At 41.3% G+C, this 27,951-nt stretch overlaps 4 protein-coding genes across 24 annotated transcripts in view; 1 reads left to right on the plus strand and 3 right to left on the minus strand.

Annotated features, from left to right (window-relative positions):
• MYO1E (myosin IE) overlaps positions 1 to 15,494 on the plus strand; it is a 220,193-nt gene extending 204,699 nt beyond the window's left edge. For all 4 annotated transcript variants that reach the window (XM_413782.8, XM_046899260.1, XM_004943766.5 and 1 more), the window contains 9 exons: positions 3,036 to 3,150; positions 3,721 to 3,890; positions 4,375 to 4,520; positions 6,343 to 6,489; positions 7,826 to 7,983; positions 9,071 to 9,163; positions 12,014 to 12,218; positions 13,630 to 13,799; positions 14,298 to 15,494. In XM_413782.8, the coding sequence (XP_413782.4) occupies positions 3,036 to 3,150; positions 3,721 to 3,890; positions 4,375 to 4,520; positions 6,343 to 6,489; positions 7,826 to 7,983; positions 9,071 to 9,163; positions 12,014 to 12,218; positions 13,630 to 13,799; positions 14,298 to 14,374 (1,281 nt within the window). In that variant the 3' untranslated portion in view covers positions 14,375 to 15,494. The remainder of the gene's footprint in view (positions 1 to 3,035; positions 3,151 to 3,720; positions 3,891 to 4,374; positions 4,521 to 6,342; positions 6,490 to 7,825; positions 7,984 to 9,070; positions 9,164 to 12,013; positions 12,219 to 13,629; positions 13,800 to 14,297) is intronic.
• The window catches only part of MPHOSPH10 (M-phase phosphoprotein 10), a 1,076,704-nt gene that overhangs the window by 1,008,973 nt on the left and 39,780 nt on the right, over positions 1 to 27,951 (minus strand). The window lies entirely within an intron of this gene.
• On the minus strand, positions 16,543 to 24,871 carry CCNB1 (cyclin B1). 2 transcript variants are annotated; one of them, XM_015278892.4, is made up of 11 exons: positions 24,819 to 24,871; positions 24,481 to 24,712; positions 24,102 to 24,270; positions 22,379 to 22,504; positions 22,172 to 22,300; positions 21,725 to 21,895; positions 21,493 to 21,651; positions 20,935 to 21,171; positions 17,894 to 18,034; positions 17,167 to 17,277; positions 16,543 to 16,863 (listed from the first exon to the last, which is right to left on the minus strand). In XM_015278892.4, the coding sequence occupies exons 2-11, from the start codon at positions 24,510 to 24,512 to the stop codon at positions 16,762 to 16,764; spliced, it is 1,377 nt and encodes a 458-aa protein (XP_015134378.3). In that variant the 5' UTR covers positions 24,513 to 24,712; positions 24,819 to 24,871; the 3' UTR covers positions 16,543 to 16,761. The 2 variants fall into 2 exon arrangements, with proteins under 2 accessions (XP_015134378.3, NP_001004369.1); NM_001004369.2 differs by lacking the exons at positions 24,102 to 24,270; positions 24,481 to 24,712; positions 24,819 to 24,871 and adding an exon at positions 23,560 to 23,664.
• RNF111 (ring finger protein 111) overlaps positions 25,047 to 27,951 on the minus strand; it is a 49,744-nt gene continuing 46,839 nt past the window's right edge. For 16 of the 17 annotated variants that reach the window (XM_040706182.2, XM_040706178.2, XM_040706180.2 and 13 more), the window contains one exon: positions 26,243 to 27,940. In XM_040706182.2, the coding sequence (XP_040562116.1) occupies positions 27,823 to 27,940 (118 nt within the window). In that variant the 3' untranslated portion in view covers positions 26,243 to 27,822. Of the gene's footprint in view, positions 27,941 to 27,951 lie in introns of all 17 variants that reach the window. The other variant, NM_001199751.2, reaches the window with a different exon arrangement.

Here is a 27,951-nt window from a genome sequence, read left to right on the forward strand (position 1 = left end):
AAGTGTGGCAGGACACGAGTCTATAAATATAAACCATTTGCTAAAATAGATGGCCTTCCTGCTCCAATGATGTACAGCTTATCTGCTGGGATGGGAGAAGCATCAGAATGTAAGGCAACCTGGGTAGGGCTGTCACGGATGCCTTGAGGCAGTGAGTACGGTAGACATTAGAATCTCACCTCTGCAGTGGGTACAGTACGTCCTTATATATCAATTTGACACACAAGGAACATTAAATACATCAGGAAGAAGAGATGGGACACACAAAGATGCTTTGGTGTCAGGTTGCACATGGTGACATTCCATCAGAATCTGTCATATGAATGAATATGTCATACGAAGGAATATCATGGCATGAGAACACACGTATGGCAGTTTGCCCAAGCAAACCGGTCTTTTTCAAAGGATAAGAGCTACTAATGAAAATAAGAGAAAAGCTCCCAAATATATGAGTAAACCAGTGTCACAGAATAGCTAACTAGAAATCCCATTCAGAAACATCAGGTAGGCATATTAAGGCTTCTTTTATCCTGTGGCTGCTGAACTGCACAAAACATTGGCACGGTTTTGTTATTTCATTACTCAGGAAAGTTGTCAAGGAAGGAAAGTATGCTCTATTTACAATCATGTGTTCTTTATCTATCGGAAGCAATCAGGCTTACTTAGTGAAACACCTTCTGGTTGTCAGGTGGCTTCTTAGTACTTTGTCTTAAATTACACATCAAAGTAAAAGCAGAACACTTCTATTTCTATCATTTTCTTTTTGAGAAATACTTCTTTGTTCTACCCAATCACACAGCAGGATCCCAGAGGGAAAATAATACTTCCTCAGAGTCATAACCAAAATTGATTCTACCATGAACAGAGTCAGAAAGATAGTCTCAGTTGTTTAGGAAAAGCAGTGCTTTAATATCCCTGTCATTTGAGAAAGATGTGTTTGTTATAATAAACTACATAGTGTTTGAGATATATAGGGTGCTTGGATGCATGTTGGCCAAACAGGAAATTCTAGTATAGGATTTATCCTAGTTAGTCATTGCAATCAATGCACCTTAGTTACCAACTACAGAGAAGTGTGAGCTCTGTTTGCCTTCCAGCATAGCACAGGTCATGATTTATTTCCTAAGATTTCAGAGAATTTTGGCTTACATATGTCTGGTTACAACCTTGGACGTGAGTGGATGTGTGTCTTTGATAGCTTTTCTTGTGGCAACAGCTGGGACATGTAGTCCTTTGCTGATTACTTCAGGTTTATGACAGGGTGGTGGCAAGTACATATTCTAGTCAGGTAGCTCTTTGGCTTACTGAGTTGCTCATAAGGACAGGAAAACAGAATTAGTAACTTAGACAGCATCTTCCAGTTGGTTATCTTACACTGTAGCAAACCAGATTTTATTGTTTTCACCATGAAATTATTTATATCCATAACAAAATAATTTGTATAATGGCTGTTTTCTTGAGCTTACTCTTACGGAAGGATCAATCCAGCTTTTAACTATTTTTCTTTTCAGCTATGTAATAAGCCATAAGGAAGTAACTTCCCTGATGGCTGAAAAGGCCCTAAGCATTGGTATACTTACCGCTTAGAAGAGCACAGATTTTCAGCAGCCTTATCTTCACAAATGGGCTGGTATGTAAGGCCCATATGTAAGGAAAGAATTTTTATTTCAGTATTTCATAGCCTACGTTTTACTGAACCACGTTAACTTGATGTTTTCATGGAACTTCCTTAATTGGGACTTTGACATTCAACTCCAAGTGACAGGCTGTTTTGCATTGGTATTTTGCAACTAGCAATATTGTTAGAGAAATAAATTATATGTTCACACGTAAGCTGAATTAGGCAAGGCTTGGTCATGCCATGGCTCAGCCTTAAGACTTTTTTGCATCAGGAGCAGTCAGGCCTCTCTGCGGAAACACTATCCATGCTTGTGTGTTTGTGAAGTTATTATTTTTTTTTTAAAGTATCTGTAGATGGAGATTTTCCAGCTGTAAAATAAGGTTTTATGGGTGGCAGAAATGAGACTTCATTATTTACATTTCCATCAAACACCTGAATAAATAACTTTGTACAAAAACAAGCATGGCCCTGCGGAAATAGTTTGCACAAGATCAAGTTTCTTTTCTAGGATCAGTATGAACAACATTTTTTCTAGATTAGCGTGGTTTAGCAGCAGGGTAAGCAAAGGATCCTGAAGCCCAGGTTCACGACTTGATATACCTGCTTTTACTAATGTACTCTTTTGAGAGCTATGTAGGTAGCTCCAAAAGTAACGCCTCCTATTTATTTCCATGGAAACTACAGCAAATATAAAGAGCACACAGTAATGCTATTTGATAGAGCAAATTCTCAGCTACAAAACACTCTTCTTCAACATAGTCACCACTAACAAGTGCCTACATGCTGTGCTCATAAAAATCTGCACCAGTGGAGGTGACCCACTGTTGCGCAGCTGCTATGACAGTTTCATTGCTAAGAAGATGTTGCTCATGCAGCCCACTTTCATTGTCCCAAACAGCTGGAAATGCTCATATTTCTAGTAAGATAAGAAAAAATAAGTTTACAGTATGTAAAAAGACTATAATGAAATATGCCATATCCTGCAATAATTTTGATTTTTTTCTTATGCATTATATTTACATATTTTTTGGTGGGAACTAAAAAGAAGGCGGATCTTCAGTTTTGATAAATCATTTCCTCATGAATGTTAACGGTGTAGGCCAAACTATGTATGTCATACTGAAGATCATGTATCTTATATGATCACAATTATATATTCCACAACCGGCCTACAAACATCACTGCTAAGGAAAAATGTTGCTGAAGGACTCAATGAGTAAGAAAGTTGCAAGTGAATGACAGTGCATTGTATTCCACCGTGCATGGATAGTTTCTTATTCAAGACCCCTTGGTTGTAGTAGAAGGCCCAGCTTGGATCTGGAGTGAAATCCATATGAAAGTTGAATGTAAAGTATTTCTTTCTAAAAAATTTTCTTGTAAAATTTTTGACTCACCTTGCTGTCTTTTTGTGCAGCTTTTCTTGTTAGAAGAGATGAGGGAGAGAAAGTATGATGGCTATGCCAGGGCCATCCAGAAGGCATGGAGGAAGTACGCGGCCAGGAAAAAATACGTACAGATGAGAGAAGAAGGTAAGTCCATCAACCACGACCTAACCACACTACCCTAACTAACAACCCTCTGCTAAATCATGTCCCTGAGCACCACATCCAAGTGGTTTTTAAACATATCCAGGGATGGTGACTCAACCACCTCCCCGGGGAGCCTGTATTGATGACTTATTTCCCACGATTCCAGAAGCAGAAAGTATGCTGCAATAGATGAAGCAAATATATTCCTTTGTGTAGAGAAAACCACTGCTTTCCAGGCTGGGAATGACTGGAAACTGTTGGAAACCTAAGGTACCATTGATGAGGTTGGCTGTTCAGCATGCATGACTTTCTTGGACTGTGTGGTGCTTTGGTCTCCAAAGAAAGCCAGACTGAGTAGGAGAGAATTTCCATAGTTTCAGAAGAACTCTTGATTCATCAAAACTGCCAAGCTTGCCATCTGTGTATTTTAGTAAGAATGTATTTATGGATTGTGGATCCATAACACAAGGGTTTGTAGCAGTATTTCACTATTCTTTCTATTGTATGAACTGTTTGGTTATCACTTGTTCCCCAGGTACTACTAATCAGTGCTTATTGTTTGTATTTAAGCATCAGATCTGTTGCTGAACAAGAAAGAGAGAAGGCGGAACAGCATTAACAGGAATTTCGTGGGAGATTACATAGGCATGGAGGACCACCCAGAGCTACGCCAGTTTGTGGGCAAACGGGAGAAGATTGATTTTGCAGACACTGTAACTAAATATGATAGGCGGTTTAAGGTAGGTTATAGAACAATATCCACTATTGATGAGTTCTGCTAGCGTGCTGTACTGATGTCTTTACCACCATTTAACAGAAACTCCACATGTGCCAAAGAATTCTTGGATACCAGCTTGAAAAACAAAGCTTTGACCCAAGAAGACATTGGGAAGCAGTCCACCCTCTTGATCTGAGCACATTGCTATTTTCAAACAACCTCTCCTAGGACAAAAGCTCTGTGGGACTTGCTGGGCAGACAGCTGTTAAGAAATCTTAGGAATTGCTCTATAAGGAAGGAGAGGAAAAAAGCTTTTTTTTTTAGAATACAATGCAGTCTGATTCCAGGGTTGTGTGAGTCAGTAAATCAAGTGTTTCCTTCCCACCCCCCAACTCAAACCAAAGACTTGGCCCAAATCACATTATTTATACCTTTGGAACAGCATTGTGACATTAGAGCATCAGTCTCTGCATAGCCATGTATTTTCAAATGATTTTGTGTTTCAGAGTGTGAAGAGAGATCTTGTCCTCACTCCAAAGTGCATATACCTTATTGGGCGTGAAAAAGTAAAGCAGGGCCCAGAGAAAGGCCAAGTGAAGGAAGTCTTGAAGAGAAGGATGGAAGTGGAGAGAATTCTTTCTGTTTCGCTAAGGTGAGTACCTTGAACACGTCTTTCCTCTGACAGAAATTTGTGTAGAATAGCATGAGATATGTTGATTGATGGAGAGTGTATTTCATAAGCTGTCTTGATTGACTCTTGTAAACAAAAAGCTGGCCTTATTTTCCCTCCCAGCCTTAGTGCTGCGGTAATAGGTATTTATGTTAATAAACATTTTCTGACTACTTATTAAAGTAGTTCACTTAGTTTAAGTGTAACCCAAAATGAATTCTGTGAAGCATATGTTCACTGTAATATGTTCAAGGAGGTTCTAGTGAGTTTTGGCTTAAGTTTGTATCCCTTATGTAAGTACACCTTGTGCATGTCCCCTGCTTTCTGAAGAGTGGCTCTCCGGTGAGCTATTACAACCTTTATTTCTAGTTGGATTTCACATCACTTCTGATGACAGTGTCAAACCAGTCCCAGCTTGCAGGAAATATCTGTGGGTGACCACAAAGAGCTAAGAAACCTGGTTAGGTGAGTAAGTAAAAGCAAGGAGAAACAGCCCGCGAGACTAAAGTTCATGCCTGTGTCACTTCACCCCTTTGAAGGCTGATGAACGAAGTCTCTGGATACTTCAGCAGTTGTTATTGCAGTTTATCAGAGCTGGTACCTAAGTAATTTAATACAGAAGAATACAGATCCAGCCTAATATGGCAACAAGCATTTTTCAAATGCTAAAATTTCATGTTTTAACAGAATACAAGTCTACAGTCGTGTGCTGTATGTTGGCTACTACTGCAAAGTTTTTTTTTTATGTGGTTTATTTTACCTTACATTTTTCAATAGAGAACAACTTTGGTAGATGTAGGTTAGAGTAGAATCTGCCTGTTTAATGCTCCAGGTTTGGACTGTGTAAATGCTAACCAGATTGTAGCCAGACACCCCAGCTGGGCCTGTAGCATTCCAAAGGCAGAGCTGCACTGAGTCAGCTAAAAAGCTCAGCTTGCCAGCCAAGTTAGTGAAGACTGTTGCACTTTTCTCACACGTAAATAAGTTCTACAGAACATTTTGAAGCAAAAGCAGATTTGCATACTTTGGAGGAAACATGCATATTACATTGTCTAATAATGTTTTTAACTTAGTTCATGTATTTCATTTTGTTGTCTTCTCTATGTATGCTGAAAGTAGAGGCAGAATTATGAACTGTCAAGCTGTTCACGTATTACTCCCCCCCCAAAAAAACCCAGTGATGGGAACAAGGGGGCTGTCTTCATATTAGGATGGGCTGATTTCAAAATGGATCTTACTGGAGGAATATTTTAACTCTATTAACACAGCTGAGCAGTTACTCAGTATTCTGGCTACAGAGGCTACAGAAGTCGCTGCTTCGCTAGAATCTGCGATATCTTGTCTCAGTGACAAGAGTTAGAGCTCACAATATTTAAGTCTTCAATGAATAAAACCAGAACGAAACTTGCAAGTAGTACAGGTATGACCTAATCTGTATTTTTGGGAAAAAAAAAAAACAAAAAAAAAAAACAAGTTTTTCAGGGGCCAGATTCAAGATTCAGGGGCATTATTGAAGAGATGGACTTCAATTGTGACTTTATCGTGACATGTTCTTACGATACAGTGATCACTGTAAAATGACCGAGTAGCTTTCCCGTGTCACAGAAAGGATTGCTTCAGATGTTCAATTAGAAGCTGCTCAAAAAGAGGTGTTCTCAGAAAGCAGGAGTCTACAATTAATGCCACTTGGACTTTTATGTTGATAAAAGTTAGCTGTGTGTACTTTGCAAATTTCATTATAATGCTGGTTGTATTTGCTGTTAAAGTTTTAATCCGAATGGTAAATGTTCCGATTTCTTTTCAGCACGATGCAGGATGACATTTTCATTCTACATGAACAGGAATATGATAGCTTGCTTGAATCAGTCTTCAAAACTGAGTTTTTAAGCCTCCTATCAAAGCGGTATGAAGAGAAAACACAAGGAAAACTACCTCTGAAATTCAGCAATACGTGAGTTCAGTTTTTCAGTAATCTTTGCTCTCACTGACAGGATGAATGTGTGCTGCTCGCAGAGCTCCTGGCACTGTGCTTTGATTTAGAAGAGTATGAGGCAGCACACTGTAAAAATGCAAGTGAACTGGACTTTGTTTTAGCACATCGCAGTGCAATAGGTTAAGATTGTACCTGGGCCATCTGCCATTTTCCACTCTGTGTGCATGGATAAGTTGCTTTCATTCTATTGAATACACATCAGGCTCAAGGGTCTGCAACTTTGACCTGCCACAGAGCACCTCTGTGCTGTCAGAGCTGTTAATACTCCTACCCGTGAAGCAAATTAGCAGCAGAAGGCCTTGGATTTGTATGCAAGAAGTAGAAAAGTTGAGAGTATTATTGTAGTTGGAAAGGGCAGAGGAAAACAACTGAAGTTTGGAACATTACTGTAGCATGTACTCTCATGCACTGGGTGGGTATCCCAAGCCAGTACCTGACATTGTTTTTCAGGTAAAGTATAGTATGATTTATTTCTGGGGCCTTGCCCAAAACTAAACCAAGATTTTCCTAGCTTGTTATAGAATCACAGAATGGCTTGGGTTGAAAGGGGACGTTAAAGCCTATCAAGTTCCATGTCCCTGCTGTGGGCAAGGTTAGACCCACTGGATTGGGTTGCCCTGGCCTTGAACACCTCCAGGGATTGAGTATCCACAGCTTCTCTGGGCAACCTGTAAATTTTATCATTATAGTTATAATGATGTACTTTATCTGATTACATTACAGAACAGACAGTACGGAAATACTGGGAAATAAATGCATGCGCATATATACACGTGTGTGTGTGTGTGTGTGTGTGTGTCTGAGTGCAAAAAAGCTCACTGCCCAAATGTGTACACAAAGCATGTATTAGTCACCTAATAGCATATATGGAAGAATGTTTAGGATGATTAGGAATGGAGCACTAATTAGCTTGCTCCAGTGCAGTCTTATGAAGAGGCAGTGCCTGAATCTGTCTTATGGCAGACTCATCTGTTGCTCAGAGCCTTGCACATTTTACCTCAATGCTCATTATACTCTCTGTTCTCTCCTGAATATCTTAAACTTCCTTCCTTTACCAGGAGAGCTAAAACATTATTTAAGTAGAACATAAGGGGAGAAGGGAAAAAAAGCAGCCTAATTAGGTGCTTTATGTCAGGTTATTCACTCATTGAATGCAGGTTCTTAGTCTGAACTTCTTGTTTTTATCTAAGTTATTTATTGCCAAGCATAGTTGTCCTGATTTGAAACACAGATGCTTTGTATTATTTTGTTGTTTAGTTTATTTCCTTTTCTTGTTTTCATGTGCTTATACTAGGCTAGAAGTGAAGCTGAAAAAGGAGAGCTGGGGGCCATGGAGCAGCGGTGGTTCTCGACAAGTGCAATTTATGCAAGGCCAAGGAGATATAGCCATTCTGAAACCAAGTAATAAAGTGCTGCAGATCAGCATTGGACCGGGGCTGCCAAAGAATTCCCGTATGTATGATTTTCCATTAGATATTAGTGATGATTTAGACATTTAGAGAATGGTTGAGTCTAGCTCTCTCTCCTTGCTTGCCTCTTGCCTCAGCATTTTCTTTATTGTTTCTCATTAACACTAGAAATAAGATCCAAGTTGTAGATCATAATGATACAACAAATTTCCCTACTGCTGTACAATTTTTTTGGAACTTACTACTTTCCATATATAACAGCTGCTTCTGAAATGCCTGAAATTCTTTTCCCCGTGTCAAAATAAATCTGTTTTTTTACTCGTGACATAGCACAGAGAGCACAGCTAGCCAAGCATTTTGCAGATGAGTCTTTCTCAGTGCTCTGGGCTCCTGCTGTTCCTATAGTTGTGCTGATGCAGAAAGGAAGTAACTTCTGTGCATCACCAGAGACTGAACTGCACATATACATACTAGTGTCTGAGTTTTGTGCTTTACCTTGTTCTCCTACTGATTGTGCACTGTGAAGCTTCCAGCACTTGGGGGATTCTATGAAGAGAATGAGGAAGGTTTTTCTGTACAGTTACCTTGGGGGATTAAAAAAGCAAGAAAATGTCTCCTTTCAATATAAAACACCGAACTTTTAATCAGACCTGGGAGCATTTTGCTGAACTGTTTTCCCATCAAATAGGAGGGGGCAATAAGACAAGTTACAATTTATTTATTTTTTTTGTCCCAGGGAAATGTCTTCATGACATAGAACTGGAAAAAGTGTATGTGCAGAGAAATTGCTGGTCAGAAGTGTTATAGTAAAAAGTTAAGTATTGCTGTGCCAGCTGTCACTGGTTGCTAAAATAAGTCCTAAAGCTAATGGTCTTTGGGGTCCCATTTTCTGTGGTCTCCAAGACACCTTTACTTTATATCCTATGGCTGAACTGGATCGCAAAAGGGAGAAAATGCAAAAGGGAGAAGTACCTAAAGCTTTAGCACAACGCGGATAGCACTGTAGGCATTAGATTCCTTATTCCTGGAAATCAGCCTCTCTGACCATAGAGAGGGAGCCTTGCAGCCAGAAGACCTTACCTAGTTAATGTAATCGTGAAAGAGTAACAAACTGTTGTTGTTTCTTTCAGGTCCTACTAGACGTAACCTTTCCCAAAGCAGAGGGTATTCTAGCAGGCCTCAAGCTCAGTCTTACCCTATGAGAGCTGCACCTCCTCCTCCTGGTAAGTTTGTTTAGCCTCATTCTAAAGCAAAGTTCAAAATTCAGGCTTATGCTTTATTCTTACCGTCTAGTACATTTTTTTCTCCACTAAAAATGCATAGTAAAGGTTTCACTATTAGCTGAAACACACACTGCAGACTGCTGGGAGTCAGATGCCAATCAAACTGGGATTTCACCAGAAATAAATACACATCGGATAGCAGCTGGCTAGAGATGCTGCTGTTTGGCCACTGATGCTGAATCTGAAGCTAACTTCATAGCCTTTCCTCTTTCCATTTTAGGGCAAAATCTATACATTCATGAAGACACAACACATGAAAATGCTTTCAGGGCCACGAACAGCAGAATGCAATTTATAGCTCATTGTCCTACTCTGTTACACAATAGCTTTCATGTAACCCAAGTGCTGAGCCCTATCAGTTGTGCCAGTAAGTCAAGGCACGTGGCTTTTTTCTGCCTGGGATTGATGTAATGAGGGCGTTTCACTTCTGCCCTTGAGTGATATGATTAATTTAGCCTGTGAACTCAGAGGAAAGAACAATATCCCATTGACCCACCACTTCCCAAGCATTTTTTTTTTCCTATTTACATTTCTAGTGTTTGTTGGGTCAGGGTTTTTTTTCCAAAACAAAAGATTCTCTTTAAGTAAGTCAGCTGTTCTTGATGGAGAAGCACAGTGGTAAGAAAGAAGGAGTGGAAGTTCAGTACTCAGCCTGTCCTGGTCGCCAAGTGAACTAGCCAGCTCCTGATCCTAGTAAAAACCTCAGCCATATGAGTCAAACAGAGGACTGCGTGATTAGCAATAACTGTAGCTATTCTAGTAAAATGGCAAATCACTGTGGTTAAAGTAGTTAAAGAGCCTGCAAACACAGCAGTAAATACTTATTGAGGATGAATTAAATAAAGCAAGAGAAGGCTTTTTTCATTTGCATTTTCAAAAACTCATCAGTTTTAGAGTTACTAGAAAAATAGACAAAAAGTAATAGTGGTCAAAGATGTATTATAACTTTAGACCAAGCTCAAATTTACATTACATTAAGGTAGTTCAGATGCAGATTTGTATTCAAGTTCAAACTACAGTCGAAGTACACTTGCAGCTTAACCTTTTGTCAGCATATATTCCGTCCTTGTGACAGCTGCTGGACAGGTGTGTCAGTCCCAATTAAAAGAATCTACTTCTGTGTCCAGCAAGACAGAGGCCTAACTCTACAGTAGAGTTGAACTAGATGATCATGGCACAGTTAAAAATCATGGTGTGGTATGCAGGAGGGATAAATTTGATGACTGAACTTAAATGCTATATTGACGACTGTTGATGGGAGTAGTATGTTATGTTTATAAGGTAAGTAGAATTCTCGCGAACACCTCAAATCAATAATACCGTATTATCATATTGTCTTAGAAATAGGAAACTCAAAAACCTTTTGTAAAATAGCCAATAATAGATAAAAAATAACTGTTACCAAGGAGCTGCCTGTAGGGTGTCGGGACTTTACAGGAGTCTGAAGCAATTGTATGATTTGGTCACTGTCCTCATTGAAGGTGACAAACAATTCTACGCATCCTGTTCTCACAATGTGAGAAAGTAATTCCTTGCTCCTTTAGAATGTATTCTGCCATGGTCACAGCTGGTTTGAAATTAATGGTCCAGTTGTGCATATACATATATGTCTGAATGTGTGTGTCCATTTACGTGCATACACATGCATTTGTTTGTATCTGTGTATGTTTGTCCATATGCCAGTGCTGTGTCAAAGGTCTGTGTTCATGCATGGTCACATGTATGTTTATATCTGCATGTGCATATTTGGTGCACGTCCCTGCCCATGATGCACATGAATGCATACACGTGTATACACAAATGTGTACATACACATACATGATGTAGTTGTATATACGTGCATATGCATGTATACTTGGTATGCATGTGAGTTTGCAGATGTATGGAGTATGTACCCATATGTGCCTGTGTATTGTGTTCCACGTGTGTATATTTGTGTCTGTTCAGGTGCACCTTTGTGTCTATGTGGATATGCTCATTTGTGCACATGTAAAGGCACAAGTCCAGACAATATACGTAGACATACATACAGATACATGCATACACTCCAACTTCTCATAGACAGATGTATGCAGGTCTGTGTATGTGCACATACACACAAGTACTTACCTGAATAGAGCAGGTAGTGAGGATAACTTCCCTCAACCTGCCGGCCACACTTAATGCACCCCAGTATACCATTGCCCTTCTTATTCACAAGGGCACACTGCTGGCTCATAACCTCTTCTGTCTTGAACTTTCCCTTTCCCAGCTATTCACGTGTACACTTCTGCATGTGTGCTTTGGTATGCAAGTAAATCAATGCGCATAGGTATATGTGTGTGTATACATGTGAGCACACAGGTGTAAATAGTTGTATATACATGTACATCCATGTGTACATATATACATGTGTATATGTGCATGTTTGTACTTGGTCACACACTTACATGCACACATTCAAACTCAAGGTATTGCGATGTGTCCAGGTCTAGGAGGTGGGTATAGAGATGTGTACATTTGAATATATAAACATAGTTTTAAATACACATAAGCAGAGGAAAAGAGAAAACTTGCATCATTTTAACCAACTCAATTTTTGAGCACAGCTCCCACTTCCCTCAGTAGGGGTTTTAGGAATGTAAAGGATCGAGATCCTTATGCCCTGAACCTGCAAGTAGCTCAAACGTAGGTGGAACTGTTTTCCAACTCAAGATATTTACCCTTGTCATCACCTAGAAACCAAGAAAAGGGCTACCTTTGTGGAGCCATTACTTGAACTAAATGTGTTCATGCTTTATTTACTTCCAGGTCATCAGCAAAATGGAGTAACAAATGCTCCACAGTTTGCACTACGTACTCAAATCCCAGCAAATCAGCAGGCCAGTCAGAAGAACCTATATACCACTATGACACGACCAACTTTACCACAGCAGCTATCAGGAGGATCAGGCAGGATCTCACAGCAACCAGAAAGCCTGGATTTTCTTAAAGTACCTGACCAAGGAGCAGCTGGGTAAGAGCTACATTATATCTGAGAGAGAACAGTAAATTTCTGTAAATAGCTCCATGCACTCAAGCTTCACTGCTGTTAATGTTCCTATAGAGGCCCAGATTGGGCTACTGAGCTGCACTAAAGGACCCCTCTTCCATCCAATTTAAAAAACACATTCCATCACAAATTGCAAGACTAGGAATGAAGGTGAACCAGTTGCAGTTTAATATCTTAAACTTGCACTGTACCTTCTGCTTAATGCTATTAAAACACTTGTAGAATTTTATTAGGCCTTCTTTATTATCCGTAATCCAGAACGGAAAGATCAGATGTGGCATTTCATGGCAACTATCAACCAACTGCTAGCCATAAAAGCTTGTAAGCACATTTAGAGCACCTTAATTTTTTCTTAAAGACCAAAATAGCAACTGCTACACTGCAGAGGGCTTTGCTGCTCCTGTTCTAAAACAACCTGCCACAGTCATTTCTGAGATCTTAACCAGCACGCCACATATTGGAATTATGTAGCAATCTCTACAACTTCACCAAATAGCTTCAGTTTTTAGTGTAAAATACAACTTGGAAGGAAGTATTTTGGTCAGAAACAGTGGGACATGACATACCCACCCTGAGGAGCACACAACTCAATAAGGAAAATTTGAGGTAGGCATTAGAAAACAATATTGATATTTTTTTTAATTTTTTGTGATGGTAAAAGTGTTGGGAAGTCTGGGAATCAGAGTGGATATATAATGGTAATGCCTAGCGGAAGATGATTTTGATGATGATGCATTCAAAGCTTTGTTAATGCTCGTAATACCAAATTCTGAGCACAGAGTAGAAAGTCGAGTTTGTAATTAATTTAACTGCTGTAATATTAATACAGCCTTGTTTTCCCAACCAGTATTAATCATTCATTACCAAGACATATTTCAGTAGATGTTCCCAGGGCCACTTTCCTGTTTCCGACCAGAAAAAAAGCATTCTATCTACAGTATTCCTATGAATTACCATCTCCCCAGGGTAAACAGCAAGGAGTTAAAAGCAGCAGCTCTGGGCACACAGCCCTACCTTCAGCACAGACCAGGCCCCTTCTCCACCAGTCTCATACAGGCAGAGGCATAGGACAGCTGTGCCCCACCACCAGGGCAGCGCATACGCTTGAGGCATGCACACCCTGCTGGCAGTCCATGGCAGCTGCAGCCCTGGGGATGGATGTGAGCTGTGAGGACATGAGCACTTACTTCCATTCCAGTCGGAGCACTGCTTTCTCCTATGCATTTGACCTGCAGTTTCCAAGTACTTACCTAAATTTAATTCACAGGAAAGTGTTCCAAGTCTTATATGCCTGTTTTTAATTGGTGTGACAATTAACAAGTTCATTCTATCTCTGAAGGATGTTTATTAACATTCTTTACCCCTAACCCCCCAGCGTTCGCAGGCAGTCAACAAACCGCCCCCCACCAGCTGGAGGAAGGCCTAAACCACAGCCAAAACCTAAGCCTCAGGTACCACAGTGCAAGGCACTGTATGCTTACGATGCTCAGGACACAGATGAACTTAGCTTTAACGCCAACGACGTGATTGATATCATCAAAGAAGGTATGTAAATGTATAAAAGCACTCATCTTGAAGGTACATTTTCACAAGGAGTAAAAAAAAAAAAAAAAGACAGGGCTTTTGGAGCTAACCTGCAGTTGTCTTCCACGACTAGGCTTGCAAATGTCTACGATCACTCAGAGAGCAAATATATCCTAAATAATCACTTTAAAGCAAGAGTGAACACTTAAAGGAGATCCATAGCATTTGCTACTGTGGATCTGTCAATTTAGTTAAGAGCGTAACTGTCAAGAGTTTCTGGCTGAAAATTAGCCTATGCCATAAGAAAAACAAGTACTGAAGCATCTTTTCCATGTCTCCAAAGAAACCAAAGGCACAGTCGTGTGGCCAAGAGATTAGCAAATTCACTTCTCCAAGTCATTTATTATCAGTCCTTTATAAGAAGGCTGACAGCAAGTCAAGAAGTTTTTAAGTCTGCCTCGGAAAACAGACAGGAAGGTTTATAAAGCCTCACTCCTCACTTTGCTTTCTTTGTTATAGATCCTTCTGGTTGGTGGACAGGAAGACTACGAGGGAAACAAGGTCTCTTTCCCAACAATTATGTCACCAAGATATAAAAGACTTTCAGGAAAAAGAAAAAATGGCATGAAGTTATCAGTGTTGAAGATATTTTCCCTTGCCTTCAGGACACTGATCTCCCAAGATCTGCCATTCTCAGCAGTACCTTTCACCAGTAAAGTTGCATACAAGAAAGAAGAATATTATTCACAGCAGACTTTGATCCCTCTGTCTCAGAACCATATAGCAATGGACATACTGACAAATTATTTATTATATTTAAAACCTGGTTTTCACACTTCACAAGTGAAGAATACTCAAACCTACCATCATCCTGAAACAGAAAGGTGCTTTCTAATCTGGGACCACACACTTGGAAATAGGTGTATTAAGTGCCTCTAGTTGATAATAGTCTTTTTAATTATCTAACAAAGATCATGTTAAAAGTGCATTTTTTTTCTAATGCAGATGATTCTGGGGAACATGTTAAGTATGCTGCTACATGTTTAAAAGATTAAGGGTCATTTGGGGTATCACCATCTAAAAACCTAACGAGATGGTATGTATTTAAGTAATTCTGTAGAGGTATAAATGGAACTGGGTGCGTTTGTGTTTAGGGACTCCAGCAGGCACTACAAGAAGTTTAAACAGAAAAATGCATAGTAATGCTAAAACAACATTGCCTTCAAGACTTACTTATATTAGAATATGGCTGGCCCATGTTGGATTTATGTTTGATGCTCCACCTGTTGTTTATGCAAAGCTGTACATTTATGGAAACAAATCCTATACTGTATATAAAAACTGAATATATTAGAAACATGTATGAATGTATAATACTGTATTCCACTGTTCTTACTCATAACAGTTCTACTATGGTTTTTATGCCAGGTACTTACAGATACGCAGTACTCCTCCTGATTTCTAAAAGCAGAAGCGTTACTAAGTTTGATTGCCTCCTACACCATTTAGAGTTGCTGCTGTCTGCCATAGTTACAAGCATTCATTGCTTTGCCTTCCAAACCTCCATAAAACAAAACAAGAAGCAGGTAGCTTAACAAGTCTGTTCACTGTGCACTTTGCTTTCAGATATTATACATGCTAACGTGTCTTAACCACCACCTGTTTGATTTTACTGTCATGATTTTAAATAAAAAATAGCCCCCTCCTGTGCTCTAATTCAGATTGTTTTTGCTATTGCCCAGCTAAGCCTTACGTACTGCACTTTTTGTTAAAGTTTATACAACTTTTAAAAATCAACATACACAATTTTTATAACTGCTCTTAAGATGCCAAATCTTGAATCCTGTCCCTCCGAAGCCACTTGTCCAGGCTTAATTTAGGCACACAAACATTTCCATTAATAAATAACAGACTGCAGAATGCATTTTTTTTTTTTTTTTGCACTGGGACTAGAAGCTAGAAACTAGTGTCTCAGTCCAGGAGAGAAGTGCATACACAGGAGTGATTAAACACTTCTTCTCCCCAAAACACTTACAGTAAGTGCTAGACTTGACTTACCTATCTTATCCTAGGGAAAAGACACCCACCTGTGAAGATTAACACTTGCAGCTCCAACATTATTCCACAGATAGAGCATGGATGTCTAGGTAGCTTCATAGTTCTGGGGTCTAGTTTCTACATCAGAGCCAGCACACTCATGCAGGAGACAGTGAAGGGAGGTAACAACTACAGCAGGATTTACAGAGTATCTGAAGGTTGCAATTTAACATTAAATATATTTTAAGTACTACAGCAGTAGAAAGGCAAGGCAAAAGAAATGAGGTACTTACTTACAATGCTTGAACTCCTTTGAGCATACCACTAGTTGTGATCCCAGGGGTTGTTTTCTGCGTCTGTTCTTTGTTTAGGCGTATGAAGATACAAAAATGAGTTGTCCATTATCACTCTACTACCTAAACACAAAGCCTCACAAGGCTATATCTGTTACAGCCTACTTCTTTCCCAGGCTTGAAGTCAAACTACTTCTTGAACACTTCTTTGGAACAACACACTGCAAGACACTACACAATGAACATCTCCCTTAAGGTTTATCAAGGGACGATTAACAGTCTGCCTGCTCTTGAAGAGTGCGAACAAATTACTAAATATAACCCACTATGAAGCCAGATCATCACTGGAAACAACCACAGAGAATGATCACCCGTGGCTATGTGCAAATTGCATCAGCCACGCACTTTGACAAGTGTCCTACTGGGACATCAAATGGCAGGAATAATTGCGTTTTTGTTTTATTTTTTTGAAAGAGAGGAGCTTTATTTCTAGGTATACAGTTGTAGTACAAAGCAAGTTTAAAACTTCAGGATGAGTCTGAAATGTTGGTGGTAGGGCCGGAATACTATTTACACAGGGCAGTAGTTTTTCCTCAGTAGGCAAATGAGGATGACACAAAGTGCATATATCATCAGAACACATCTGCCTAGGGTTATAAGAGTGATGCAGCTAGGTCCTTGATAGTCTTAGAGTTCAGTTGAGAGATTGTGCTGATCCTCAGGAGTTTGCTACTTGCATACTTGTTCCTTACAGCCTGTGGAGGAAGTGTTACAGGAAGTTTACACACACGCACAGTACTTAAATCCAGGCAGACAATTTTGAGTTAGTCTGTTTTGAAAACAAGCACAAGGGTTAGAAGTGAACCAGCAGGCAGAGTAGCAAGAGTAGTTTATCTAGAGAGATTTGATGTTAGTACTGATGAACACCCTTTCAGAGGCTTTTCAAAATAGCATATGCTGTAAGGTAACATACAAAATGTTCATCTGTGAAATCGCAACAATGCAGCAAAGGTAACTTTCTAAAGCATTAGAAGACTTACTTAAGTGGATATACTTACAGTATATTTTGTTAAGTTTTCATTTACTTTGACGACGTTCTTGGCCATATGCTTCATAGTCATTGCAAGACTGTCTTCTGCATACCCAGTATAGTACTGCTGCTTTGTACCCTGCAGCACAACAGTAAGAAATTTAGGATCTATGGGGGGGGAATTCTGCTCAAGACACAATCACTTAAGTTCACTAAAGTCCCAGGTATCAACTGCTAGCCTTGAGTGCTAGTTGTGGTACTGTCAGTTAAAAAGGCAGATTCAGAATAATTTATAGCATGCAGTGGAAGACTAAGCACATCACTGCTGAGTCACATTTCTGCACCTTACAGAACAACAACAAAAGCAAGCCTTGCAGGAGTAACTAATAGCTGAATTACAACTTACTATTCACGGTGTGTGATTTAGACTAGCTTACTTGTAAGCTACAGAATCAAGATCTACTTCAAAAAAGAGAATAAAAAAACCAAAACAATACAAATAAATAAATAAAATATAGTTTGCTCTCCTGTAACTCACTTTCATAAGAAAGACCACCATCATATCATGGCATTCATATAGAAAAGAGTAAGTGTTATTTTCAGTGGTATGATCATTTTATATTCAACTGTGCATCAGCCCGTCAATCATTTGATCTCCAGCATTAATGCTAAACACAATCTCCTAAAGTATTTTTTTAAACAGTTCGATTCAACTGTATGGAGGAAAACCCCGTTGATTGTATTAAAACCCTTACCCACTTATCATGGCCCAGAACCTTCTGCGACAAGCACAGCGCAGCGGCTGCGATCTCTGAAGGGTGATAGTGCACCATGTCGTAGTCTATCAGTGTCAGTTCCATTAGGTATTTTGCTAGCGTATGTTGCTCAGCATCCGCCTACCGGAGTGAAAGTTTATTAGTCCACAGGTTCACCTACCGTGTCATAATAGAATTAACAACCCTGAAGTATCAACTTACAAATAACTCAGCAAAACAACAGTTGACAACATTAACAAGCAATTACCTCAAAATTCTCTACCTGTTCTGTCTGGCAGCCTTTGGAATTTAGACACAGTCAGAGGAGTATTTAACAGAAAATGGCAGTATCGAGCACCGGGGTGCCCAACTAGGGCTATGAGTGCTCCCTCTACAGCAGGCACATCCAACCCATGGCCCAGCACAGACAGCAGCACAGCCATCCCCTGCCCCACACTATAAAGGCGGTAACTCTTCCTCACAGAGCCGCCCCATGCACACACCCATTGCTCAGCGACAACCAAACCATCAGTGCTCTATTAATACTGCATTGACTGAAAGCAGGGCACAAGGAAGGCAGTGCTGCACAGTGCTGATTCAAGTGACGGCAGGTAATCGTATGTATTTTGATTGGCTAAACACCCTGCTTCAAACAGCAAAGAATATGCAGATGTGCTTTCCATTTTGATAAAGTTGTTTGAGAATAAGGTTTCAAGACTGCCAAAAACTCACTAATTTGTGATCATGACACCATTTTCAGTGGATATAAATACGTTGCATGCACATTTTCAGATGTATGGAGTTACAATCAGATGTTCAACTCAAGAAATCTGATCATGCCTCTTTACCAGACTTCTGTAAGACCTCTTACAAGAGAAAAATCATCCTTCACTTCACAACCACACCTCAGTAATGTCATTGCTTTTTGGCAGTACATACATTTGTGAACAATTATCAAAGTATGAAGTACAGTAAGATTTCATCTATAATCTGATGAACACCCTGAGACCTCACTGAGAATTACAGCCATATCCACTGAACAAGACTGATGCATTAGTTTCACAAAAAATAGGTCAAATATCCCACTGGTTTCGTGTTTTTAAGCATTTTAATATTAAAAATAAACTGTATTATTATTTATATATTGATGACATTGAATATTTTATGAGGACTACTACAAAAGTAATGCCTTCTATTTCATTATGTTGGCCCATGATGTCAGAGGCAGATGGTGGTGGTATGGCAATGGAGGTTGAACCTTCCAGCACCTTTTCATTGAATTTTGCTGCCACGTGACAGATGGCAGCAGAGGAACAGCCCGACAAAATAGCAGATTTTTATGAGTGTGGCATGCAGGCTCTTGTTCACCACTGGTGAAAATGCATAGCTAATATTGATGACTACAGCGAAGAAGACTGTTTTCTAGCTGAGAATTTGCTCTACCAAATACTGTTATCGTGCTCTTTGTACCTGCTCTAGTTTCCATGGAAATAAATAGGAGGCATTATTTTTGAAGCAACCTATGTTTATGCAGCCCAAGACAATTCCTCTTTACTCAGCACAGACCAGACAAGCCAAAAGGTTGGACACCCGTGCTCTAGAGGGTGGGGGAGAGTATAAAATGTGTTAAATAGATTTTCATTAGGAATTCAGCTAGCTTCAGAAGTTACTTAGTGATCTATTAAGGTAAATGTCTGAGCCCAACTCAAGTGCCTGTTCACCAACACGTGCAGCATAGGGAACAAGCAGGAAGAATTGCAGGCGTGTGCATGCCTACAGGGCTATGATGTCAATGGCATCACTGAGACGTGGTGGGGTGACTCTCACAACTGCAATGTAGGAATAGGTGGGCACAAACTCTTCAGGAAAAAGAGGCAGGAGAAAAAGGGAGGGGGTGTTGCCCTCTACATTAATGACCATCTGTTGTTCAGGGACCTCCACCTACAGATAAACAAGGAGCTGACAGAGAGCTTGTAGGTTTGGGTTAAAGGGAAGGAGACATCATGGTGGGGGTCTGCTATAGGCCAACTGATAAGGAAGACCGAGTAGATGAGGCCCTCTATAAACAGATAGGAGCAGCTTCACATTCACAAAACATGGTCCTCACAGGGGACTTAAACCACCTTAATATCTATTGGAAGGACAACACCGCAGTGCACTAGAAATCAAAGAAGTTCCTGGAATGTGTTGATGATAGATTTCTTGTCCAAGTACCAGAGGAACCCATGAGAAAAGGTGCCATGCTGGACCTTGTCCTCACCAACGAGGAACAGCTGGTGAGGAGTGCGGAGCTCAAAGGCAGCCTTGGCTGTAGTGACCACAAAATGGTGGAGTTCAAAATCCTCAGGGTGTCAAAGAGGGTGTGCAGCAAGTTTGCTACTCTGGACTACAGGAGGGCTGACTTTGAACTGCTTAGGAGGGCAACACGGGAGAAACTCTTGGAGGGAAGAGGGGCCAACAAGAAAGCCAATTGGTATCAAGGACCATTTCCTCCAAGCGCTGAAGCAGTGCATTCTGAGAAAAAAACAAGCAAGGAGGCCAGGAGGCCTCCAAGGATCAACAAGGAACTCTTGGAGCTCAAAAAGAAAGTCTATAGGGAGTGGAAGCAGGAACAGGTTACCTGGGAAGACTACAAAGAAGTTGCCTGAGCAGCCAGAGATTAGGTTAGCAAAGCTAAACCACCGACAGAATTATATCTAGCCAGTGCCACCAAGGGGAACAAAAAGAAATTCTATATATATGCTATCAATACATTCTATATATACACTTCATATATGCACTTTTTTTTTTTTTTTTTTTTTTTTTTTTTTACCCTGTGAGCAGTGAAGCACTGGAAGAGGTTATACATATAAGTTGTAGAGTCTCCCTTGTTAGGGATATTTAAAAGCCACCTGGACATGATATAGGCAAGCAGCTCCAGCTGCCTCTGATTGAGCAGAGCAAGAATCTGGACCCAATGGCCCCCATGGTCCCTTTCAACTTCAACCATTTTGCAATTCTGTGACATGAGAAGATTCTAGATAGTGAGGACAAGTACCCACCTCCCCAGCTTTTGATGCTCTTCTTAAGAAGTGAAGTGGAAGAGGCCGTCCCAAATCAAAGTTCAATTCTTTCAGAATCGTGATCTCCATTTCTCTAACTTCAGCACTGTTGTAGGCATTGTCGGTAATATAAACAAAGTCTGCTATATCAGGAGAGTACATCTCTTCATATTTTGAGGCTAGAAGCAGCGCTGTTACACCCACCAACTGAAGCCTCTTACGAGGTACTGGATGACTCTGCAATGCAGGAATTAGAAAAGCACACCTCAAAATTTAAACTCTAGATAAACATTATAATCACATTATAACATTATAAACATCAGCTTAAAATGCTATTTTTTTTCCATGATTATTAAAAACATAACTGAGAATTTCCGAATCAAAAGCATTCCCACACTAAGTTCAGAGAATCACTGCTTTAGATTTAAGATGCTATGTTACAGAACTCTCAAACAAACAGTAGGGTTCCTGGGATAAATCCTAAATGCCTTTAAAACCATAATTATTGACCATATCTCCTGGTCTAAACACACGTCGATCAACATCTTTGTGACTTACTTGTAAGAAGCGGTCCATAACTGCAACACACATATACAGCGTTTCCTGAAGAAGCTGGAACCTTGAGTGGACCTGGACAAGCCAGTCAACTAAAATTGCACGCATACGTCCATTGATCGTCTTCCCATCAAGGTAATGTGGGCGCACAGATTGCTGCAGCTGTTGGAGAAAGAGCTGCATGAGCAACAAGATTAACACTCCGCTGCAGCAGCACAGACTCAGTATGTCATACCTCAAGCTGTCTCAGATACAGGTAGATATCTTTTACATAGTCACTACATAACTGGGGGTTCCCCGAGTCATCCGCATCGATGTCTTCTATGTTGTGGAGCAACACATCAGAGAAGGCTTGACACAAATCCTCCTCTTGCATAGATACATCCATAGGGACGGGAGACAGAACCTAAGAAACAGATCACAGCGCTTTCATGTCTACTGACTAAGCATCGTTGTTTCTTTATTCCCAATTTTTCTAGAGTAACAACTTATGAAGATCAAAAGCTGAAAGAGTTTGCATCCCAACGTAGCAAACTTTCACCAAGATGCCACGTGTTAAACCAAACCTTCAAGACAAAAGCCCTGCTTTTTCAACATGGAAATAAAGTACACCTACAAATAAAATCCGATGTTAGGGCTCTAGCTAAGCCCTAAGAAGCAGATTAGTATCCTTATTGCCTACCTTTGAAGCAGTAGTAGTGTCTTTGACTGCTTGATTCACAGCAGCTGGAGGTTTAGGTGGTACAACCGTGTTTGTCATCTTGCCAGGTCCTTTCGTAGCCTTTACTGGTGGTTTGATGCAGTCCGTTTTCTGTAGCGAAAATAAGAGCTATTAGTATGGAGCTAGTTACCTACCCTTACCCTACTGGTAGATTCAAGTGTACTTTACCTTGGGCACATTGGATCCTCTTGCAACTTTGTTACCTATTTCTTCCAAAACAGCCCTCTTGCCAGTCACCTGAACTTTGGCTTTGGTATTATGTCCAGTCACAGCATTCTCCACCCCTCTCATGACCTAAAACAATAAAATCGCAGTCTGAGCGAAGTTTGTCCAACTTTTGATTTTCAGAGGTCTAACTGCATTACAGCACATACCACCGTACTGGCACACCTCTACACATGCTAAGTATTACTTAACCAAGCTTCATTTCCTGCACATGCACATAGGCTCAAAGGAAGAAGCCACACCATTTACAGAGAGTACTATGAAATGGAGTTGCACGTTCAGAACACACAAACCCTCATTCCTCCTCAACCCCTTTTAACTCCAAGTTAGACAGGTAACAAGCGAGCACCTGTTTATTCTATTTACCCTCTTTGAGACCACAGCAATAATTCCACTCGGTCGGAGAAAACACTCTTTTTATTACAGACCGCAAAGAAATTATCTTATATGGATATAAATGTACTCTGCTTTGGCCGGCAAAGAATCACAGAACGGCTTCGGTTGGAGGGGACCTTGAAGACCATCAAGCTCCAACCCCCCGCCGCGGGCAGGGCTGCCAGCCAGTATTTTCCAAATACTGAAAGCGGCCTTTAGTTTAAATCACTGCAAAGTTTACTTTAAAAGCGTGTTTTTCCCCTCCCTCTCTCCCCCGGCACGTATCCCCTCCCCCACCTCCACCCCTCGCTCTGCGGGGGAGCGGCCAAGGCCAGCTGCGGGCCGATGGCAGCGCCAGCACAGGTGTGCCGCTCAGGAGCGAGGAGCACCACACCGCCCCACCCCCCACATCGGTGGCGGCCACACTCCCGGCGCAGCCTCGGCCTCCTCACGTACTCCCCGGCGCACCCCCCGCCGCTCCGGCCGACACCGCACACGGCCACGTACGGCGCAGGACCCCCACCCCCTTCTCATCGCCATCGCTCCCCTTCCACACGGGGAACAAAGCCCTCCCCAACGCCCTCAGACGGCCGGGGGCCCCCGGCTCAGCTCCTCGCTGATCACGCAGCCCCCGGCCCCACCCGAGCGCCATCCGCGGCCCACACGCTCGACCAGCTGCGGGGAACTCGCTCAACTTCCCGCCCCCCGATCTCCTCAGCCGGGCCGCTTCCCGCACAAACAACACTCACGGCTGCGCGACGCGTTAACGCCATTGGTACGGAAAGCAGAGTAGGCCGCAGCCGCTTGCGCCGCTCTACACAAACACGCCTCGGCCGCGAGAAAGACCACCAACTGCTGCCTCGCGCCGCGCGGTTGCTTTTAAATACCCTCCCGCGCTCCTATTGGGCAGCTTCGTACGATGCACGCACTCGATTGGCCCAAAGCATGAGGCCCCACCCGAAGAGGAAAATAACCCCTTCCTTTCCGCCATGCCGGGATATCGGGGCGGGGCCGCGCACGCGCCGCAGGGATGGGCTCGCGCCGTTGTGGGCCCCGCGCGGCGCTGGGGTCGCGCCCTTTCAGCCTCGTGAGAGCGGCTCGAGGGAACCGGGCTCGCGCCGCCAAACGCGCTGGGAAACTCGTGCTCGCTAACGGCCGCGCTGCGAGCGCTGCGTGGGCGAGAGGACGAGCAGCGGGCGGGGCGTGGGGCTGTGCCCCGGGCCGGAGGCGTTCACCTGAGAAAAGCAAAATCAGGGACGAAAGATCCATCGAGCTTCTTTTTCGTCCCCACCTTTCGATGTTCGTAGCCTGTGCAAGAGTACGAGGGAGCCCGTTGCCACAGCGCATCATCTGTTCCCGTGCGAGCTGAGGAAGCGGTACCCGGCTCTGTGTAGCAACGCACGACGCTGCTCACTGCAGCCCCTCCCGTTTCTGCACTTTCCTTTCCCAGGAGCAAACCTCTGGTTAAATACAAATTACGATCTCCACTGGTTTAAATGGGCAACTCGGCCGCGTTAGCCCCCGGCGCGCCCCCCCGCCCCGCAGCCCCGGCCCTCCCAGGCGCCGTAGTTGGCGCGGTTTTTGCACCGACGGTGCAAACAGCCGTTCGAAAACGGGCAAGGAAACCCCGCGCTGCTGCAGGGCGCTCGGCTGCTGCTTCCCTGCCTTACCTCCTCCTTCTCTCAGTCCCACTGCTTTTCATCTTGCAATTTCTGCGTTCCCTGCTTACCACGGATGGCCTCAAGTTCCAGCGGGCAGTGTTTCAATACGACCCAGGAAAAGCCTGCACAGCTCCAAGCCTGGAGATGGAACCTGGGAAAGGCTTCAGCGGCACAATGCAGAAGTGCAGAGAGCAGAAATGTTTCTTCTTGCATTCAAGCGTTCAAAGTTCTTTGACGTTCTCTGAAATACATATTGTACCACGATTGCAAAACTCAGGAATGTGACAGAAGGGCCTAATTACAATTGCTTTGCAGCCTCCCAGAATTGGCTCTATATGTATACTCACGTATGCACGAGTTATTTTGATAGCCTTTGGGAGCTCAGCTTTCCTGAATTCCCAAGTTCAGGTAAACAAGGCCCTGTTTATCAACACATTTGGCCGCAGCTGGTGTTGATCCCTCACCATGAGAAATCTTCCTTTGCTGGTGCTTGTAAGAAAAGATCGTCCGTAAGAGAATTTTTGCAGCTCAATACTTATAAAGCACAGTAAGGAAGGCAGAAGGAAACAGACCTTGGATGATACCGGTCTAACATTTTATTTATTGCATACAAAAGGATTTCTTTTGACAATGGAAATTTATATGAAAAGTAATCTGATGCATACTGGTGAGAACCATATCTTCAAAGATGCTGCAGAAAACTTAAGGCAATGCATCTAAGCATGTAAAGCACAGTAAGTGGTGGAAATTTTCAAAATCAAAAGCCTATTCATTTTCCTGCTTAAGTTATGGGCAAGTCACAACTTTCCGGAACAGAAATAGGCTGCGGCTTTATTAGCTCCTGCAATAGCATATAAGATCAGAACACTGTGATTCCTGCCAAATACCTAAGTGTTCAACATCACATTACAATGTTAGGCATACATTTAAAAGCAAGACAATATCAGTAGCAGTTATAAAACAAGTCAATGCATGGGCCACTAAAATACCTCTAGTACCAGGCACCCACATCAGGTGCGTAAAAGGATCCCAAAGAAAATCCCCCAAACCTGTGCTTGTCTTTTAAGGAAGCCAAGAGGTTCCATCGTACACCCAGGGTCTCAGTTATTTCACAGGTCCTGTCTTTTTTTGCCCCATGCCTCTCAAGTACCTTCTTGGATGCTTTTTAAGAAGTTATTATAGTCAGACTTCGAGCATCAGCGTTCAAAGTAACTTCACTCCTTTTCAACAGTCCCCAAAGAAAAGGAACCATCTTCTGCTCAGTCCTTCCAGTCAGTTTTCTTAATTTTTATCAACGCAGCTTCAATTTCCAACAGCTTCCTACAGTCACAACGTTCAAGAAGCTTTAGCATAGAACCATGCCAGGTTTCGAAGCACTCAAATCATGTGTTGCCTCTCTCCCATATCCCCCATACACAAAGTGGTTTCAAGTTCAGTTTCAGCAATGCAATTAAGTTTGAGAATGTCCATTTATCACACATTCTGGAATAAAATTTCTTCCCGCTTAATGCCTCAGTGCCAGAGGTGTTAATTTTGTTGCCAGCAATAAACACTGCACTGGGAAATGCTACTCCTAACAGATGAGAGGAAAAAAAAAGGGGGGAGGGAGGGAGGAGAGGGGAAGCAGCTTTAACCAGACAAAAAACAAGCATCAAATTAGATAAGGTAATATTTATAAATGGATCACTTTTTTTTTAGTGTAAACATAACATTTTCTAGGTTACTGTAAACTGTTTTACACTTAATCTGATTATGAAAGACAAAGACAAGAGAAACTGAAGGTATTTATTATTCAATCCACTTACAAAGCAGGTAGCTTAATGCAAGCTTATTGACATGTTCATCATATATGATCCCCTAGGAACATCTTCTCCAATGTGACAGTAATACTGCCTCAATGTTTTTGCAATTTTCAGCATCTGTTGAGCACATTTAAATAAACTATAATCTATTATATGTGTAAGGATGTTGATGAGCAACTTGAGACCTGATGTGGATTAAAACCTCCTCCAAAGGCAAAATGTTAGTACATTATAACTTAATTCTATATACTATATTATGCAGCAAATCTTAACTATAGAAAATATTTCAATCAGTGATGGACTGTTGGTAATTTATAGAGGGAATCTATAATCAAGGTAAAACTAGATAACCACATAAGTTTTGTCTACAGAAATTTACAGGATTTCACTTTTCTAATGAAAAAAAGACCAAGAGTCAGCTGAATTTAGCTAATTTTATTAACCTTAAAACTAATAAAAATCCCAAGACAAGCCTGGAATCTTTAGAAGTTCTATCAATGTATGTATATCTAACCCCCCCAAATAAAACCAACCAAAAAAAAAAAAAGAGAAACAAAAAAACCCTGCAGCTCTAAGTCCTGACTGAATGGTTTTATATTCAAAACAAACAAACAAAAAACCCTCAGTGTGCACAGACACCTCAACTTAAGTTAGCAGAAAGAGACCAAACAAAGATTCTAAGCTTTTTCATATCCCTAAGAATTTTTTTTTTCAATCTGTGAGTATCTACAATCCAGCTAACTGAAATCAACATTTAGTGTTCACTAGAGCTGTTTCACAGCAGCAAATATTAAGTTAGGGACTCAAATTTCTAGACATAGGAAGAAAATGATAAATACAATCTGAACAGCAGTCTAAATGTTTAATATTGACATTCAAATATATCTGCATTGTGCTGAAATTTTAGAACAGATTTGATCAGACAAAAACTGGTGATAAGTATGCAGTATGTATCAAACTGAATATAGTTCATATTCTGTTCCCACTGTTACAGATGTTATTTGACTCAGAAATGATATTGTAAATATACAGCAGCCATTTTTTCCTAATGAAGGAATGTCTCAATACATAATATTATCCTTTTTCTAGATGATCTTTATACATTAAACTAAAATACATGACTGATTAAATTACGGAATCTGAGGTTAGTAATGAGTGAAATCATACTTTCAAAGCTTGAAACTATGTAAAACAAACCAAAAAAGAGACCACACAGTTCTACTTACTAAAGCAGCTATTCTTGCCTGCAAGTTTGGGGTCACAAAGCCCATAATATGTGCAAACAAATGCAATACAAGGAACCATGCAAAAATACAGTAACGAAAGAAAAAAAAAGTAAAACCTAAAAAAGAGTTTTATAAATACACTGAAACTCAACGGTCTTCTACATAAACTGTAGGTCTAGCATTAGTTGTACCATATAGCAGAGCCAGCACTCTTAGGTTCAATGCTTCCAAATCTGCGCAGGTAAGTCATGCCATCTTTGGTTGACTGCAGTACCAGGAAGGATGAGAGGGAGCAAGGAGGACAAGAGTTCTGGAAAATGGTGTCAGCTTTCACTAGGCAGTTGGGCCTCAATGTCCACTCTGCAAATTGGGCACTTCTTATTAGTAATCAACCACTGATCTACACACACTTGGTGGAAAAGGTGCATACATGGAAGTCGCCTGTCAGAAAA

Source organism: Gallus gallus, chromosome 10 (genome assembly GCF_016699485.2).
Source record: "Gallus gallus isolate bGalGal1 chromosome 10, bGalGal1.mat.broiler.GRCg7b, whole genome shotgun sequence".
Taxonomy (NCBI): Eukaryota; Metazoa; Chordata; class Aves; order Galliformes; family Phasianidae; genus Gallus; species Gallus gallus.